The 17840-nt window shown below is 54.7% G+C and overlaps 1 protein-coding gene across 2 annotated transcripts in view; it reads left to right on the plus strand.

Annotated features, from left to right (window-relative positions):
* Window positions 1–87: 87 nt before the first annotated feature.
* LASP1 (LIM and SH3 protein 1) overlaps window positions 88–17840 on the plus strand; it is a 52221-nt gene continuing 34468 nt past the window's right edge. The window contains exons 1-2 of one of the 2 annotated variants that reach the window (XM_023204287.1): window positions 88–610; window positions 8124–8218. In XM_023204287.1, coding sequence (XP_023060055.1) covers window positions 542–610; window positions 8124–8218 — 164 coding nt within the window. In that variant the 5' untranslated portion in view covers window positions 88–541. Of the gene's footprint in view, window positions 611–8123; window positions 8219–17840 lie in introns of those variants that run through there. The other variant, XM_023204288.1, reaches the window with a different exon arrangement.

The raw sequence follows: 17840 nt of genomic DNA on the forward strand, positions 1-17840 counted from the left end.
GTTCGGTCTGTAGATTCATGCCCGGTAGCAACCGGTAGAAAGGAAAGTTCCCAAATGCGGTGAATCAGTTCCGGCGTTCAGGAGGGCTCCAACCCCACCCTCGACGGGCTTAAGGGGTTAGCCCGCCTCCTGCAGCCCGGGCGCCCCAGATGTGCAGCCGGCCTGGCTCTGCGCCGCCTCCGGCTCGGGAAGGGCCCTGGGCACCGGGCGCAGTCAGCCTGGGAGCGCCGGGGCGCCAGCACCGCTGGCCCCGCAGTTCCCCCCAGGAACCCGCCCCCGCGCAGCCCCACGTCGCCCGGGGAGCGCGCCTCGCTGCGCGTGCCCTCGCCCGCGCCCGAGGCGCGTGCCCGCCCCGGTGCAGCCCCTCCTCCCCGCTGTGTTTATTAGGGGAAGGAGGGCGGAGGCGGAGGCCAGTTCCCCAGCTCCAGCCGCCGTCGCTGCCGCCTGTGTAGTTGCAGCCGCGGCCGCCTCCCGCCAGCTCGCCTTGGGGAAGAGGACGCACTAGAGCTCCGACGTCCCCGCCCCAGCCTTTCTCGGAACCATGAACCCCAACTGTGCCCGGTGCGGCAAGATCGTGTATCCCACGGAGAAGGTGAACTGTCTGGATAAGGTGAGCCCGGGACCGGGAGACGCGTCTTTGCAATCCCTGGCAGTGCTCTGAATCCAGGGAGGAGAGAAGGGCCGGGTCTTTGCTGCCTTATCCCCGCGATCCCAGGAGAACGGAGGGAGGGCGGGCGGGCGGTGTCATGGGGTGTGGGGACACATCCCAATCTGGAAACTAGGCGATCTGGGGCGAGGCGGGGAGTCCACGCGTAGCGGGCAGCCGGTGCTGGAGAGGGGTGGGCTCTGTGCCTTGGGGTTGGGAGGACGTGAGAGAAGCAGGGAAGCCAGGCCCCGGGGTGTGTTGGGGGAAGGTTAGGGGTGCAGTCCCGCCCCCTAGGGCCTGGAGAGTGAGAAGAGACGGCCGCTCCCTCTCCGCTCCGCGCCGAGCGCCAAGTAGGCGGAAGCGCGGGGCGCTGGTGGAGGGGGCGGAGGGGGCGGGGCAGAGGCTGGGGGGCCCTGCGAAACCGTCCGTTCCGGCGGGGGATGGCCTCTCTTCCTGGCCTGGCGGGGCGGGTGCTATCAGCCTGCGAGTGTGGCATCTGATGCGGGGGGTTTCGGGTAAGGACCCGGGCTCCGCCGCAAGACCCCCGATTTTGAACGACCTGAGGCCCCCTTGGTGATTGAGTGGTTAAAGGACTCGCAGACCTCCTCCATAGCTTCCCAACCCCCACCTCCAATTAAAAGCCAACTCCCGGTACTGGGCCGCCCAGCCTGAGCCGGGTGGGGTCGGGTGCCGGAGTAGGGTGGGTGGGGGGTGCTTCGCTGAGATCTCCTGAAATTGTGCTCAGAGCCAGGAGATCCTGTGGAAGAACAAAGAGCTAACTTTTCAAAGCAGGTTTCTCCAATGGAGGGTGGGGTTGGCTGAGTTCTGGGGAAGCCGAGGAAAGGGGGAGGTATGGGCGGCGGGGGGAGAGGGGGATGGTGGCCTTGTGGAGATTCACTGCCCCCTGGGGGCCCTGTCTCCCCAATGCTGGACTTGTTCATCTGGTTGCCATTAGACTTTTGGAGGTGGGGTTGGCGAGTAGAACTGGGCGTTTCCCGTACAGTTTGGTGTAGGATCCTGTCCTCTTGTAAGCTCCGTGAGATCCTAAGGTAAAACCTGCCCCTCTGCATCCCCTCTCCTCCCCAGTCTGGAGGGGAGGCCTCTGTGATTTTGTGCCCTTCCTCACCGCGTCTTTCTTCCATCACCCAAAGCTGGCTCCAAGTCCAGGTATTCTGACCTTTCCATCTGAACTGGGAGGGCTGGGGGGACTGGATGGAGGAGGGGTGCAAGGGTGGGAACACTGGATGAAATAGGCGTACAGAGCCCCGGGGCCAAGTTCATTACTGACCTGGAGCCAGGTTTTGTTCAGGAGAGGATAGTTCACTGGACACCTTGTCTCTCCCCTCCCCCTTAGGGTGTGAGCTTCCTCAGTGACCTTTGGCCTCTGAGTCAGGGTGAGGAGGTGGGGTTGGAGGTTCTGAAACACATTTGAACTTGCTCTTGGGGAGTGTGAGCATATGGGGCCGCTGCTGTGTCACTGTCCCTCCTGGTCCTGGGCTTGATTGGGTAGGAGGAGAGGAGGGGGTATATTGTGGGCAAAAGGAAAGGTGTTGATCTGCCCGTGACCATGCCAGCCGCTGTTGGGCAGGACTTGAGCTTAGAGCTAACAAGATGATGAAGTCTCCCCTTGAGAATGTATCTGTCCTTGCATACTGGGATTTTGCCCTCCCCTCGTGGCAGAGATTTTGGCCTCTGCATCTTGAGTTCCCTGTGGTCCCCTTCTCCACAGTCATGAATTGGGAAGAGGCAGAGGGCACTTCACCCATATAAGGAAAAAGCAAAACATGAAGGCAGGATTGCCACCCCAGGAGTTGGGAGACTGGGTCCTTGTTCCAGGTCTGCTCCCACCAGTTTTTTGAATATCTTTAGGCCTCAGTTTTCACCATCTGTCAGATGGGTATGGTGATGTCATTTCCTTCAAGGTGGGGCAGTGCACTGAAGTCCCTGAGTGCTAAAGAGGGTGCTGTATAGACTATGCCCTCCCTACCTCTCTGGGATGCTCTGTTCAGCCCCATACCACTCCCCTTGGAAAGCCCTTCAGTGCTGTGTATCCGGGGGGAGGGGAGCAGGGATGCTGCAGGGTGCCCTCCCTAGTTCTCTTACCCTAGCTGGAAGAGGACGTTCAAGTAGGGGTTGCCCAGGGAAGTGGGAGTTGGTGATTCCTTCCTCTTTTTAGAATTCTCCCTATAGGAAGTGGCCCTGGAGAGACCTTGCCCCCTGTACTGAGCAGGAGACCTGAAATATCCATGTATCAGATGTATTCCTCCCCACCTGCTCCAGGCAGTAAGGATAGGCACCAGGAATGGTGAGCCAGTGCCTGGAGGATGCTGGGCTGAGACCAGGGAGGAGGGGGAACCTTCAGTCCCATAGGCAACTTCATTCCCATAGTTGCTAACTAACTTCCCAAGGCCTGCCATTTACTGCAAAAGAGTCAAATTAGACTCACCCTTTTCTCTACAATCCCCCATGGCACTCAGCCCCCTACGTGGCCCAAAGCACAGACTGTGTCCTTGGTTTCAGCCCTTTCTCCTCTCTGAGCCTTATCTCCCAAAGGCATAGGTGGGTAAAAACCTTGTCACCTCTGAAGGCCACCCTGCCCCCAACCTGCAGTACCCAGCATGCTTTGCAAGCTGGATAAATATGTATTGCTGATGACAGTGTTTGAGGAAGGAGGTCGAGATTTGCTTCTCCAGAGGACTTCTGGGATTAGAGCTGGGGGAGAAACAGGGTGACCTCATTTGCTCATTCAACAAATATTTATTGAGCACCTACTTTGTGCAACTACTTTGTATCTAGGGAGCTGTGTTGTCAAGAATCTTGCCATGTCCCTCTTTCCTGGCTTGCTTCCCCAGGTTTCTGAAAACAGGTGGAGGTAGAGGATTGGACTGCTGCCAGGTCCCCTGGAATCCCCCGTTAGGGCGGGCCCTCTGCCTCTGCTTGTCTGAGCGCTCCCTCCCCATTCGAAGGGGGTGAAGTCCTCACAGCTGTGGTACCCCGTTTTGCTAGCTGAAGCTTAGAGTACCCCACCATCATCTTGGGACCATCCCTTCATAATAGCTACTAGTTATCGCAATATGCTGGGCTCAGTCTTCACAGCAGCCTCACAAAGTAGGTGTGTTTGCTCTTGTAAATGATGTACCCCATGAACGGAGGCTTATGTAGCCCTTGTGGCTCATCTCCCTCTCTTAGAGCTGAAATTCATATCCACAGTTATTTCTGCTCAGCTCTTCTGCCAGTACAAAGTACTTTTATTTATACATATTTATATTTTATTTCTGTCTCATTTGTGCCAAAAGTAGGTCCCATCCCTTCCTGACCCTATCTGGAGGAATGCTCTGGGCCTGGGGTCTTGTGTGAGGGAGTGGGGCCACTGGGAATAGTCCTGCCCTCCTCGAAATTTGTGGAGGTGCAGCAAAGATCTATGCCTTTAAGCCAGCGGGTCAGGTGGCCAACTGAGCTAGGCTGGTGACCCGGCCAGGGTGGGGTGGCATTGCCTCTGCAGGAGGGAGAAACTGTAACCCTGGGCAACAGGAAGGGAAGAGACGGCCTCATACTCCATCCCTGAGTCATGGCTACCCCAGGTAGCCTGGGTTCAGAGGCCAAGGTGCCAGGCTGCAGGCACAGTGACACGAAGCTTGCCACATCCCCCCCAACCCAGAGCCATGGAGGGACAGGCTATCCCAAGTGAGGGATATCCTTGCAGGCTTCTGCCCCTACCAGCCTGTTTACCTTTCCGTAGAGTGGGTTGCAGGTAGGCAAGGGAAGATCAAGGTGACCCTGCTTTGGAGCCTTGGATCCAGGCTGAGAGGCCTCTAATGGGCAGCAGGGGTAGGGTCTGGTTTCTGTGAACAGGGAAACCATGGACTTTGCAGGCAGCAGAAAGGGACAGAGGTGCATGCCTTGAGGTGCACTTTCCTCCCGAGTCCTGAGGCCCAGGAATGCTTCGCTGAAATCATCTTGCCTGGGGTCTTTAAAAGAGGGGGGGCTCTTGCTCTAGGACAGAGCCCATGGGGCAGGGCAGAGGCAGACGGGGTCACTGTGGGAACCTCTGGACATATTTCCCTGACAGTGTCCTTCCCCAGACCCCAATGAGACAAGACAGGGTTTCTTTCATCTTAGGGTCCAAGCTAGGCTCACAGCGGTTGTGGAGGGACTGGCCATTTTCTGCCTCCCCTCCCCACAATTTTCCTACCCCAAAAAGGACACAGTGTAAGGAGCTGGTGGGTTTTCTTGAACCTTGGGGCCTTTCTCCAGAGGGGAGGGGAGTCGCCTGAAGCCGCTGGAGGTGCCAGGCATTAGGGGTGGAGAGGCCTCCTCTCCTGACCCTCCAGCACTCCAGGAGATACAGTAGCTGCAGCTCCACTTGACACTTGTGCTTCATAGTAACTGGTTTCCATTTTTCTGCTGGGAGCCCCCTGCAGGGGGACAGGTGACCACCCTCCTCTGCCCCACCCTCGTGTGTCTGGATGAGAGTGTGGGGCCTGTGAGGGAGGTGGGAAGGAACTGATAGAAATAGGCGCCATCCCCTTGAAGAGGGGCTCTGCTTCCTCCGTGTGGCAGCCTGGAGGGGTCTTTGGAGCCCCTGGGTCCGGTGTTGGCCCTGTGCCCCCTGCCTGCTCAGTACACCCCACCCTCCTCCTCCAAGGGGCTTGGCTCCAGGTGGAGGCCTGGCCATCTGGAGTAGGGGTCTCTCTCCCTTTGTCTCCCCAACCTCAATCAGGAGGCAGACTTGGAGGTTCCCCATCCTAGGATAGTGTGCAGCCCTTCGTGTGTGTGTGTGTGTGTGTGTGTGTGTGTGTGTGTGTGTGAGAGAGAGAGAGAGAGAGAGAGAGGGAGAAAGTGGGTCATGGTCTGGATTCTGGAGAATGTTTTTGCTGGCAGGCCCCTGTGGGGGTAGCGGGAGGCGGGGGCCCAGGCAGGGGCATGTGCAGCTAAGTAGGTAGAGGCCAGCAGACTGGGTAGTGACAAGGCTGGGGCACCCTGCCAATGCCTCCCAGTCACTGGGGGAGGGAGTGGGGCTGTCACTTCAGGGGCCTGTGGGGGCAGGGACCACCCTGTCTTAGTGTCCCCAGTGGGTTCTGTGTGTTGGGGTTATGCACCAGAAGGAGTCTGTAAGTTGCCACATGGGAGTTTAGGGGACCTGGGTCACTGGGGTAGGCCCAGGTTGGGGAGGGGACCAAGCTTAGACCCACCACTTCTTTGCTTCCAGACTTCTGGCTGGCCTTCCTCCTCAAGAGTGGTTCTCCTAGCACTCTGTTTAATATTCCACCATTAGGTTTTTCCTTTGGGTCTTCTTGATAGGGAACCAGTACCCTATTAGAAGGCGATTTCCCCTGAAATTACCCTGGGGGTCTCTGGTTGAAGTGGGCCATGGTAGGGGAGGTTGAATCCCAGATTCTCAGCCTTCTTTCTGCTATCCCCTCCTCCCAGTGTCTCAGAAGCACCTCTCCGTGGTTTGGAGACCACATTTTGAAAAGCATCGCCTTGGGGGAATTCCTCGACAATTGGCCAAGAACCAGCTCTGGCTGGGCTCCTTCAAAAGTCCCCGGGGCCTGCCTCCTGGCCTCCTTCTTTCAGAGCGGGGAATGTCTCCCTTGACTGCTGGGAAATGGGGCAGGGACAGGCCAGCCAGGTCACTCAGGTGGCCTGGATTATTCTGGGGTCCTGGCAGTGGACCCCTGTTTGGTGGTGATCCAGGGCATCATCCTGGGCTTCTGGGGGTGAATTTAGATCCTGTTGTCACGGGTTTGCCTAAGCATCAATACTTCTCAGCGGTTTCACAAAGACCCCTCCAGGCTGCCACACGGAGCCTGTTATGTTAGATCGTTTCTCTCTCTCTCTCTCTTTTTTTTTTTTAGGCAGAGTCTTGCTCTGTCACCCAGGCTGGAGTGCAGTGGCACAATCTTGGCTCACTGCAACCTCCACCTCCTGGGTTTAAGTAATTCTTCTGCCTCAGCCTCCCAAGTAGCTGGGATTACAGGCATGCACTACCATACCTGGCTTATTTATTTATTTATTTATTTATTTATTTATTTATTTATTTATTTATTTATTTTTGAGATTAAGTCTTGCTCTGTACCCCAGGCTGGAGTGCAGTGGCATGATCTCGGCTCACCGCAACCTCCGCCTCCTGGGTTCAAGCGATTCTCCTGCCTCAGCTTCCCGAGTAGCTGGGATTACAGGCATGCGTCACCGCACCTGGTTAATTGTTTTGTATTTTTTAGTAGATACGGAGTTTCACCATGTTGACCAGGCTGGTCTTGAACTCCCAACCTCAGGTAATCTGCCTGCCTCAGCCTCCCAAAGTGCTGGGATTATAGGTGTGAGCCACCGCTCCTGGCCTAAATCAGTTCTCTTTCTGTCATCACTCTTTTCCCTCCCTGGATGGGCCCTGTGTGCCACATTCTCACATGCATGAATGGATTGGAGCTCTGGTTGGCACAGTGAAGCCCCTCTGCACCCCAACACAATCTCCAGTGTGAGCCCTGACTCCCTTGGCTGAGGTTCACATTTGTGGTGCCTAGCACCTGACATCTGAGTGCTCAGAGGTGCCAAATGCTGTGCTGAGGGCTTTGAAGGTGATTTCTCCTGAGCCCTGGACAATCCCAGGAGGGCCAGGTGTTATTACATCCATTCTACACACCAGGAAGTGGGCTCCCCTGAGGTGCAGGGCCCCGCCTGGCCCCGCCCAAGGCCATACAATTAGTAGGGTAGAGCTTTGATGTCCACTATGGAGGTGTCTACCTTCAAGGCTTTGAAGTAGAGCCCTTCAGTGCCTCAGTGGGGGACTCGCTGCTGGGCACTCTCCTGCCCTCCCACTGGGGTGGGGGAGGATGAAGGATGTGGTGTGTTGACAGAGCCTGGGACACCCAGCCCACTCCTCTGGCTGGGCATCCCACCGGAAGTGGGAGGTATTGGAGCTGTAGCACCACCTGGGGCTTATGTGGGTCTAGTGGGTGTGCTGGGCTCTGGTACAGGAGCTAGGAGCACCTGGGTTCCGTGCCTGGGTGTGTGGGGGCTGGGCCTTCCTCTTCTGAGGTCTCCATGCGGCCAGAGGAGCTGCTCCTTCATGTTCAGCGGCTGCTCCCTAGCAACCCAGCGCAGCTTTGCATAAGCAATGAGGCCTCTCCAGCTCTGGGCAGGAGGGTTTCCCTGGGGAGGGTGGAGCTGACCTGGGGGCTGCTGCTGCCACTATAACTGGGCTCTTCTCCCCTGTCCTTCATGCCTGCCCTTCTCTTCCTCCTGGGTTCAAATGGCCCGTTGGTGGAGGATGAGGAAGGAGAGAGGGGAGGTGAGTGAGTGCCAAAGACTGTGACCTGAGATGCCCCCAGCTCACCTGGGATAATTCCATGTTCTCCCCATAGCCATGGGCCTCGGACAGTCCCAGCAGCTCCAGAGTGCCCCTTCCCAGGGCCTGAGCCCCTTTTTCAGAAGTCCTGGTATCTGATGTATGTCCTCCTTCTGTCTCCATCCCCAGTTCTGGCATAAAGCATGCTTCCATTGCGAGACCTGCAAGATGACACTGAACATGAAGAACTACAAGGGCTACGAGAAGAAGCCCTACTGCAACGCGTGAGTCTTGTTCTGGGCAGGGGACTGGGTGGGTGCTTTGGCTCCCTCCCCTAGTGAGTTCTTCCTTCCCTTCCAATAACCGCAAGGTGACACTGGCGAACACTTCCACCCCCTGCCTGAACATCACATTTCATCCTCACGACAGCTGGATGAAGCAAGCACTTTTTATCCCCATTTAAAGTGCTTTTATCCCCCATTTAAAGTGCATTTAAAGTACAGATGAGGAAACTGGGGCTTAGGGAAGGGAAGAGACTCTCAAGATGGGATGGCTAGGGAGAGACTGGCTCTAACCCAGTCTCTGGGCAGTAAGGCGAGCACATGTCTTTCCACTGTCTCCTGCTACAAAAGAGGGGGCTTTCTGTGTGGTCTTTCAAGAGTGAGTGACCTGTCTGTTGTATTTAGGTTTGGGGGCTTTGTTCTCCTGTTTACCTTCCCTTGTTTCTCTCCCCAAAATCGATGGTTTCCTTCTCTCACCTGGTACTTCCCAGGCTTTGGGGGCTCCTTCCTCCAGTGGTTCTTTCAAGAAAACTCTCTGGAAGCCTCGTGTCCGCCCTTTTGGTGTTCATTTTTTGAGAAGGGGCAGGGGGTGTATAAAGGGTGTTGCCTGGGCCAGATAGATCTCTTCCCTGCCTGGTGAGGGAGGCTGTGGAGACTGTGTTTTTTTGAGTATAGTCATCTTGGACTGTGTTCCTTCTGCACTGGGATCTGCAGCAGCCGACAGTAGGGAGGGAGTATAGGGGTGGGGTCCCCCATCCCAGAGCCTGGAGGAACACCTCCCCTCCTCTCCCATCCCGTCCCATGCAGTCCCATGCAGTCCCAGAAAGTACAGCAACTTTCCATCTTCAAGTTGACCTTGTGAGTAGTAAGTACAGACTCAGTATTGGGGCCTCACAGCTGCCGCCACCTGCGAGGTGGAGGCCTTGGAAGGTCAAGTCACTTATAAGTAATGATAATTTCTTTTTCTTTTAATTTGCCTTTTTTTTTTTTTTTTTGGAGACAGACTCCATTACCCAGGCTGGAGTGCAGTTGGCTCACTGCAACCTCCACCTCCTGGCTTCAAGCGATTCTTGTGCCTAAGCCTCCTGAGTAACTGGTATTACAGACGCACGCTACCATGCCCAGCTAATTTTTGTATTTTTAGTAGAGACCGGGGGTTTCTCTGTGTTGGCCAGGCTGGTCTCGAACTCCTGACCTCAAGTGATGCGCCCGCCTCAGCCTCCCAAAGTGCTGGGATTACAGGTATAAGCCACCTTGCCAGCCTTAATTTGATTTTTTTTTTTAAATTTAAAATGTGTTTTTACTTTTTTTTTTTTAACTTCAACCAACTCAAGTAATGGTAATTTCAGTGTTCACATGAATTTAGGATCTGACTTGAGTCCAGTTTTTTTGTTTTGTTTTTTTAAATTCTCAGTCAGTAGGCTCTTTGCAGCTGAAGTTCACCTGCATTTGGGACTTGTCTAAAAAGGGGGCTTAAACCTCCAGCCTTACCCCTAACCTTACCCTAAACCTTCCCTGCTCCCTGACCCCCTCCCGTTCCCTGGCTAAGACCACTCTTTCATCTTTCTAGGCGCTTGCTCATTCAGCAGACATTTATTGCCTGCCTGCTGCTATAATGCATACTAACCTCTGCCAGGTGCTGGGAAAACAGATTCCTGATAAAAATCTCAAGCCCAAGAAGCAATATGAAGTCGTGTCTTCTGGAAGAAGGAGGGCACTGGGCAGGTTATCTGGGTAGAGGAAGGGTTGCAGTTCTGTCCTGGCCCCTCCTTCAGCTGCCCCTTCTCTTCTATTAATTTCTACTGTTCCTCTTCCCTCTACCAACCCCTCCCACCCCCACAAGGGAAATGGGACATTCTTCAAATTCTTAAGGGCTCACACAAGCCCTGGTTCTCTGCCACTTCCTCCTTCCATTGGGGAGTGGGGTGGGGTTCAGAGAAGCCAGGGCAGTTAACCCCTCGGTTGCTGGACCACCTCAGCCTTGATTCTGAGCTTCCGCCCCAGCACGCTGAGCCTTGGAGCCCAGTGACTCCAGTAGCCTAGCATTCAGTGAGCATTGGGAGCTGGAGAAAAATCAGAGGCTTGTCCTTGTTTTCTTTGCATTTTTATCAGCCTCATCCAAAGTTCCAGCTTACTGTTTTTACTGTCTTCTTGGGAAGCTGCCGCAAGGTGGGGTGGAGGGCTCTTGCGGGGGCTGGGGGAGCCTGGAGAGGCAGAAGATGAAGGCTGCTTCTCTGGATGCTGCTTCCAACTTGCAGAGGCAGAGGTTCCTCTGTCTCCCTCCTGGTCTGCAGCCAAAAGAAGCAGGTTGGCCCCTCCATGTTTCCTCCAGCTTTTATAACCCTAGCCTCTGCCGTGCCTCGTTGACCTTTGGCCCAGTTGGGCTGTTTCCTGGGAAGGAGCCTAGTGAGAGACCTGGGGGATTTGCGACCCAGCTGTGTTTCACTTTAGCTGTGGTAGCACCTCGCCCAAGGCAGGCATTCTCCCTCCCCTGTGTCCACTGGGCCAAGATGTTACCCGTGGGGATTCTGGGATGAACCAGGTGTGGGGCCCGCTTGCAAGGAGTGCTCTCTGGACCTGTCTGAGCCTTGGTTTCCCCATGGTTAAAAATTCCTGCCCAGGAGGCCCGGCACAGTGGCTCAGACCTGTAATCCCAGCACTTTGGGAGGCTGAGGCGGGTGGATTGCTTAAGGTCAGGAGTTATACTAGACCATCCTGGCCAACGTGGTGAAACTCCATCTCTACTAAAAATACAAACATTAGCCAGATGTGGCTGGCACCTATAATCCCAGCTACTCAGGAGGCTGAGACAGGAGAATTGCTTGAACCTGGGAGGCCAGGGCTGCAGTGAGTGAGCTGAGAATGCGCCACTGCACTCCAGCCTGGGTGACAGAGCGAGACTCCATCTCAAAACAAACAAACAAACAAAAAAGACAAAAAAAAAAATTCCTGCCCAGGGATGTTGGACCCTAGACCAAAGAGAATTTATTGGGTACTTGCTATGTGCCAGGCCCTAGGCCGAGTGTTTGCTGTCATTCCTTCCTGCTTGCTTACTTTTTTTGTTTGTACTTACTTTTTTTGTCACCTAGGCTGGAGTGCAGTGGAGTGATCATGGCTCACTGCAGCCTCGACCTCCTGGGTTTAAGTAATCCTCCTGCCTCAGCCTCTCTAGTAGCTGGTACCACAGGCGTGCGGCACCATGCTAATTTTTAAGTTTTTTGTAGAGAGGAGGTCTTGTCATGTTGCCCAGGCTGGTCTCAAACTCTTTGCCTCGGGTGATCCACCCACCTTAGCCCCGCCTCCTCCCGTTTTCTTCCTGCCTCTGGTCTTATCCTTGAGTGACATTCAGGTTCCTGAATCCTGGGTTTACCAGGGTACAGTTTTCTCCCATTTCTGTTCTGGTCTTGCTTTGTGGACCACAGGCCTGGCTTCCTTCTCTGAAGCATCACGTGCTCCATGCTGGGCCAAACCCAGTGCAGGAACCAAAGGGGCACGTGGTTTCTTCTGGCATTTTCCCAGGGAGTTGGGCCCACCCAGGGAGTATGTGAGTTTGGTGTACAGGGAGGCCTCTATGTTCTGCCTGTCTCTGGCTAGTCTCTGAGCCCTGAGGGGAGCTAGGATCTTGCAGGGGGCTGGTCAAGAGAGAAGAAAGCTATCTTTCCTTGTGGTTTCTCAAGATTCAGATTTAAGTTCTAGAAAGTGACTGTAAAGTAGTGAAAAGGCCTCTTCTGTTTCTGTCCTTGCATCAGACTTGTTTGGGGGAGAGGCCGGGGAAAAAACACAGGCCAGCCCGCCTCGTGTGGCGGACCCCCACGTGCATGCAGTTACACACATGCCTGGTGTGTAGGCAGCCACCCACACCGGTGCTGGGGCAGGGGGGGAGGACTTGGGAGCTGGGCTGAATGGGCTGTGTTTGTGTTTCCACATTCAGGGCTGCAGCCATGCAGCCAATGCTGTGGCAGGATTGAGGGTGCACTCCCGGCTTTTGCACAATAGCCAGTGGTGGAGGAAGAACCGCTAATCGAGTTATTTTTGTTTACTTTTTTTGAGACAGAGTCTCTGTCACCCAGGCTGGAGTGCAGTGGCGCGTTCTCAGCTCACTCACTGCAACCTCTGCCTCCCTGGTTCAAGCGATTCTCCTGCCTCAGCCTCCCGAGTAGCTGGGATTACAGGCACCCTCAACCATGCCTGGCTGATTTTTGTATTTTTAGTAGAGACGGGGTTTCTCCATGTTGGTGAGACTGGTCCAGAACTCTTGACCTCAGGTGATCCACCTGCCTCAGCCTCCCAAAGTGCTGGGATTATAGGCGTGAGCCGCTGCCCGGCCGGAATTCTTTCTTGAAGCTTCTGGGTGGGTAGGGTGAGCCCGCTCTTGGTGAGAGAGATATTTATGCCCTCCGTTACTTGTTTTGTAAACTGGATTTTCCAAAAGTGGGGCAGATCAGTCCACACGCCCTGGCTTAGCATCAACTTGCATCGTTGTCTCCCTGCAGACAGTCTAGAGGACTGGAGACAGTCCCTGCAGATAGTCTAGATAACTGCCTGTTCCCTCCTCTTTGGGGCCCTACTGACAGGAGGCGGGGTTGCCAGCCAGGGGAACCAGCTTGTGAAGTGTCAAGTGGGAGGTGGGCATGGGCTGGGCAAGGAAAAGTGGGGGACTTGGTTGCGCCTTTCCCCTCTTCTCTGGCCGCACACATCTGGGGTCCATTCTCCAGTTTCCTTGAGCTGTGGAGTGAGGACCGAGGAAGGTGAAGATGACCCTGATTCTGGGCAGCCAGCGACTATGTTTCTGCCCCTCCCCCTAGGCATCAGATGGGAGAAGAGTGTGGTCTGTGCCAGACAAGGCTGGGTGCTTATGTGTCTTTGGATCCCAGCAAACTGTCTTTAATCCCAGCTGCTTTTAAAAGGTGGGCAGGGTTGGGCACAGTGGTTTATGCCTGTAATCCCAGCACTTTGGGAGACTGAGGAGGGCGGATCGCTTGAGGCCAGGAGTTCAAGACCAGCCTCATCTCTACAAAAAAATAAAATAAATTCGCCAAGTGTGGTGGCGCATGCCTGTGGTCCCAGCTACTTGGGAGGCTGAGGCAGGAGGATTGCTTGAGTCTGGGAGGTTGAGGCTGCAAATAGCCCTGATTGCACCACTGCACTCCATCTTGGGTAACAGAGGGACACTCTGTCTCTAAAAAATGTAAAAATGAAAATAAAAATAAAAGTGGGTGGGGCAGGAGTAGGCAAACCCTGTACTGGGGCCTAGGGCTTTCCCTCCTCCCCAAAATTCTCTGCCTCTGACTGGAAAAATTGGGACTAGGGATGACAGTGTGGGGGAGGGCAAGTACAAGTGGCCAGCCCAAGTGGCCAAATATGGCCCCCAGGTAGCCCTCCCACCTCGCTTACCCCCAAATCCCTGTCATCCAGGCCTCCTGGAGCCTCAGAGATCACTTTGCTTCCTAACACCCACGTTTTACAGATGAGGAAACAGGCCTGCGTTTCCATGCCTCACTCAACTTGGCAGAATTGTTTCTCTTTCTCTATTACCGACAGGGGCAGGCTTTTTTTTTTCTTTTCATTTTGTGTGCAATCTGACAGCAGTCTGACAGCTGGTAAGTTCTTCCTCAAGTCTAGCCTTGATGGTTTTGACTGCTCTTTTTTTCCCTCTGGTTGAACAATGCCTCCTTGTTGCTTCCTATCCCACCACTTCAGCCCCTTAGGCCTGAGGGGACGGAGGGGACGGAGGGGACGGATGGGTGAGAAACTGGGTTAGCAGGGAGCCCTCCCTTCCCGCCTGTGGGCAGCCTTCCCAGCAGGGGCTTTTGGAATCAGCAGCTCTTTCTAGAGGCAGGATGTGGGGGCTGTTTTTTTTTTTTTCCTTTTGGTAAAACCAAAAGCTCCTTGTTGCTTTTGTTGATGTATTTTTGTTCCTCCTTGAACACAAAGCTGTGGTTTTTGAAGGGGTCCAAGCCTGGAAGGAGCAAGGCTCTGTGTAGAAAGGTCGCTGGGCTTTCGGGTTGGCTATCCTGTTCTTCTTCTGACCCTGGAAGTGTGGCTGATGGTAGGACTGGGGAATGAGGCTGGTGGCCAACAAGCTGTCCCTGTCACCTGTGAGCCCAGAATCCTTGCCTCTGTAGTCCCACCGAGCAGGAAGGCCACCCAGAGGTCCTCACAGATAACCCCTCTCCTGGGACACAGGGCCTCTTCTGTATCATATCCTTTTTTTTTTTTTTAATTTTTATTTTTTGAGACAGAGTTTACTCTTGTTGACCAGGCTGGAGTGCAATGGTGCAGTCTCAACTCACTGCAACCTCCGCCTCCTGGGTTCAAGCGATTCTCCTCCCTCAGCTTCCCAAATAGCTGGGATTACAGGAGGCCACTACCATGGCTGGCTAATTTTTTTGTATTTTTAGTAGAGACGGTATTTCACCATGTTGTCCAGGCTGGTCTTGAACTCCTGACCTCAAGTGATCTGACCACCTTAGCCTCCCAAAGTGTTGGGATTACAGGCGTGAGCCACTGCATCCAGCTTTTTTGTTTTGTTGTTGTTTTTTTTTTTGAGATGGGGTCTCTCTCTGTCTCCCAGGCTGAAGTGCAGAGGTGTGATCTCGGCTCACTACAACCTCCACTTCCCAGGTTCAAGGGATTCTCCTGCCTCAGCCTCCTGAGTAGCTGGGATTACAGGCGTGTGCCACCATGCCCGGCTAATTTTTGTATTTTTAGTAGAGATAGAGTTTTGCCATGTTGGCCAGAATGGTCTTAAACTCCTAACCTCAGGTGATCCACCCGCCTCGGCCTCCCAAAATGCTGGGATTACATGCCCGACCTGTATCATATACTTTTGAAAAATTCAGAGGGATAGGCAGCTCCTAAGTAGGTGTGGCTGAGAGGCTCCAGAGTATCTCTCTTAATGGCCGAGCTTGGAAACGAGTTGGGTTTGAAGGATGAAGTGCTTTGTTTGGCACCCAACCTGCCAAGCACATCTTTCCCCAGAACTGAGTGCTGGAGGTGGCTGGGGTCCATCTGGCCTTCCCTTCGCTGTCTGGGCAGCTGCGGTGTAGAGGAGAGTGCTTTGGACAAGGTCTCTGCCCTTGACACTGGACCTCAGTTTCTTCATCTATAAAATGGCACGATGAGAATGCCAGCCCAAAGCTGTGTGGCGGGTTTCAAGAGAATGTGCACAGGACGCAGTGTACCAAGATGTTACTTTGTGTCTCTGTAAATTGTCTTGAAGCCCTAGGCTGCTGTCAATAGCTGCCTGTTTGCCCTGCCCCATCCTGTCTAGTCCCTGTTCCTGCCCCGCTTCTTCCTGTCCTACAGGGCTGTCTTCACGCCTCTCCCCACAAACTCCCCAGAGCAGCTGACAGCAGGGAGGGAGGACGGGTGGGGCACCTGCAGAGAGCCCACCATCCACTTGGAATGATTAACAAGGGGCCGGTACAGGCTGGCCTGTGGGACAAAGGATAGCTGTGCTCTGGACTCTGCCCTGCACCCAGCTGATCACCCTGTTCCTCATTCCTCACCGTGGCCCAGTCTGTCATGGGGTTGGGTTCCAGCGGGGTCACCAGCTGGGACAGGTGGCCCCTGGTCTGTCTTAGCACCCATGTTGGCATGCACACATTTCCAACCATCCCTGCTGGGATCTGGGGGTAATGGATGGGGTGGGAAGGAAGGGAAAAGGTAGAATTCCCAAAAATTGTTTCTGGAGGGAGGTCATATCATTTGGAGCTTTCTTTGAAGCCCGGCATGCTGGTGGGGGGAGGAGTGCAACACTGACGTTCTCATGCCTTTGCTTCTAGAAACAAACCCGTGACACCTGTCCTCCTCACCTACATTATCCATAAAGATCCTATCGACACAGTCTCCTGACTTTGCCCTCATGGGCTTCTCCTTAGTTGAGGACCCCCTTGCCGTCTGTGTCTCTTCCCCCACCGCTATAGACCTCTCCTCTCTCGCTCTGGCTCTTGCTGCTTTCCTGCCTGGAGCTGAAGATGAGGTTGCCATGGAAACCTGAAGCGTAGTGAGCAGGGAGAGGGAAAGGCAGAGTCCTCTCGCCAGGGCTGGGGGCTGGGGACTGTGAGCTGTGGGGAGGGGACAGGGTTGACCCGGCAGGAGGAATATAGCCCGAGCTGTCTGCCTGCCTTCCTCTGCCTCGGTTTGGGCTTAGGGGGCAGGGGAAGGAGCTTGGAGGCCTGGAGTGCCTCTTTAATCGAATTAATCGGATGCAGGATTAAAATCCTCCCTCACCCCTGCCAAATTAAGCTGAGCTCACATCTGGGCTGCCTCACCCCCACTTCCCTTCTGATGGGAATCGAGCTCCAGCTGTCGGGGGCTGAGACTAGGGGGAAGGGTGCTTCTGAAGAGAGGATGAAGTACCTGGCAACCCCACCCAGGGTGCCTGCTGCATGTTGGAGGGTTCCCAAGACCTTCTGGTGGGTGTAGGGTGAGCAGAGGGACACAGTGTGGGGGGCAGGGGGAATGTGGACATGGCCTCAACGCAGCGGCTGCGTGCGAACCCGCTGGCCTCTGTGTCTTAGAGGCGCCCATCGGTGCAGAGGGCACATCTATATATTCATCGTGTGTGAGGCACAGTGCAGTATGTGTAGGAACTTCAGCCTGTGGAGTGGGTGGAGCACGTCAGGTGTACCTGTCTGGTGGTCCTTGGGCCACTGGAGCTGGCCCCTGTTTTTATTTATTTATTTATTTATTAAAAACAGGCTCTCGCTCTGTAGCTCAGGCTGGTCTCGAACTCCTGGCTTAAGAGATCTGCCCTTCTTGGCCTCCCAAAGTACTGGGATTATAGGCGTGAGCCACTGCGCCCAGCTTGGCCTGTTTTAACCCTGTGCATTCTGGCAAATGAGAAACCTCAGGGTTTGCAGACCGAGTCTGGAGGATGCGTTTGCCCTGCTTGCCTCTACCCTTCCCCACCAAATGCTAACCAGCCCCATCTTCTCAGAATTAAGAGGAGCAGCTGGGCCAGAGCTGCTCCTCTTCCCTACCCTGCTCCTGCCACATGTGCCTCTACTTCCATATGCTCTCCTCGACACAGCCCCTGCCCAGTCGACAAAGGCCCTGCCCAGTCTGCAGAATGGCTCTGATTTAGGGGGAGGGTCGTCTCCTCTCCAAAGCACTCCCTCTTAGGGCCTCAGGGCCTGCCAGCCCTGCTAGAGATCTTCCCTTTCTGGTCTCTAGGAACAGACTCATGGTTGATCGTCCCTTGCCCTGGAATTGTACAGGAACTTTGAAGGGAGCTCCTCAGCTGTGGGTGGCCCTGGCTGCATGGGGACCGGACCCCAGACTTGTCCACACGTTCATCACAGGCCACGTCTGTTGCCAGCTGTGTTTGCCTTTCCTCATCTTCCCTTCCTTTGCTGGAGGAACTGCGAGTCTGGGCTGACCTGGGTGGCCAGGACCCAGGTGAGGGCTGGGGGAGGGGCACTGCTAGAATCATCTGGATCCAGGACAATGAAACTGGCCCAAGGGAAAAAGGATTTGCCAAGGTCACCCAGTAAGTCTGGCAGGGCCAGAGCCCTGCACTGGGCCCTTGAAAGTTATGCCTCCCTTGATTGAGGTCTCCAAATCCTGAGTCCTGCCCTTCACAAGTGGTGGCCTTGAGGGAAGTCGCTAGTTTACGGGT

The sequence above is a fragment of the Piliocolobus tephrosceles genome, chromosome 16 (genome assembly GCF_002776525.5).
Source record: "Piliocolobus tephrosceles isolate RC106 chromosome 16, ASM277652v3, whole genome shotgun sequence".
NCBI lineage: Eukaryota > Metazoa > Chordata > Mammalia > Primates > Cercopithecidae > Piliocolobus > Piliocolobus tephrosceles.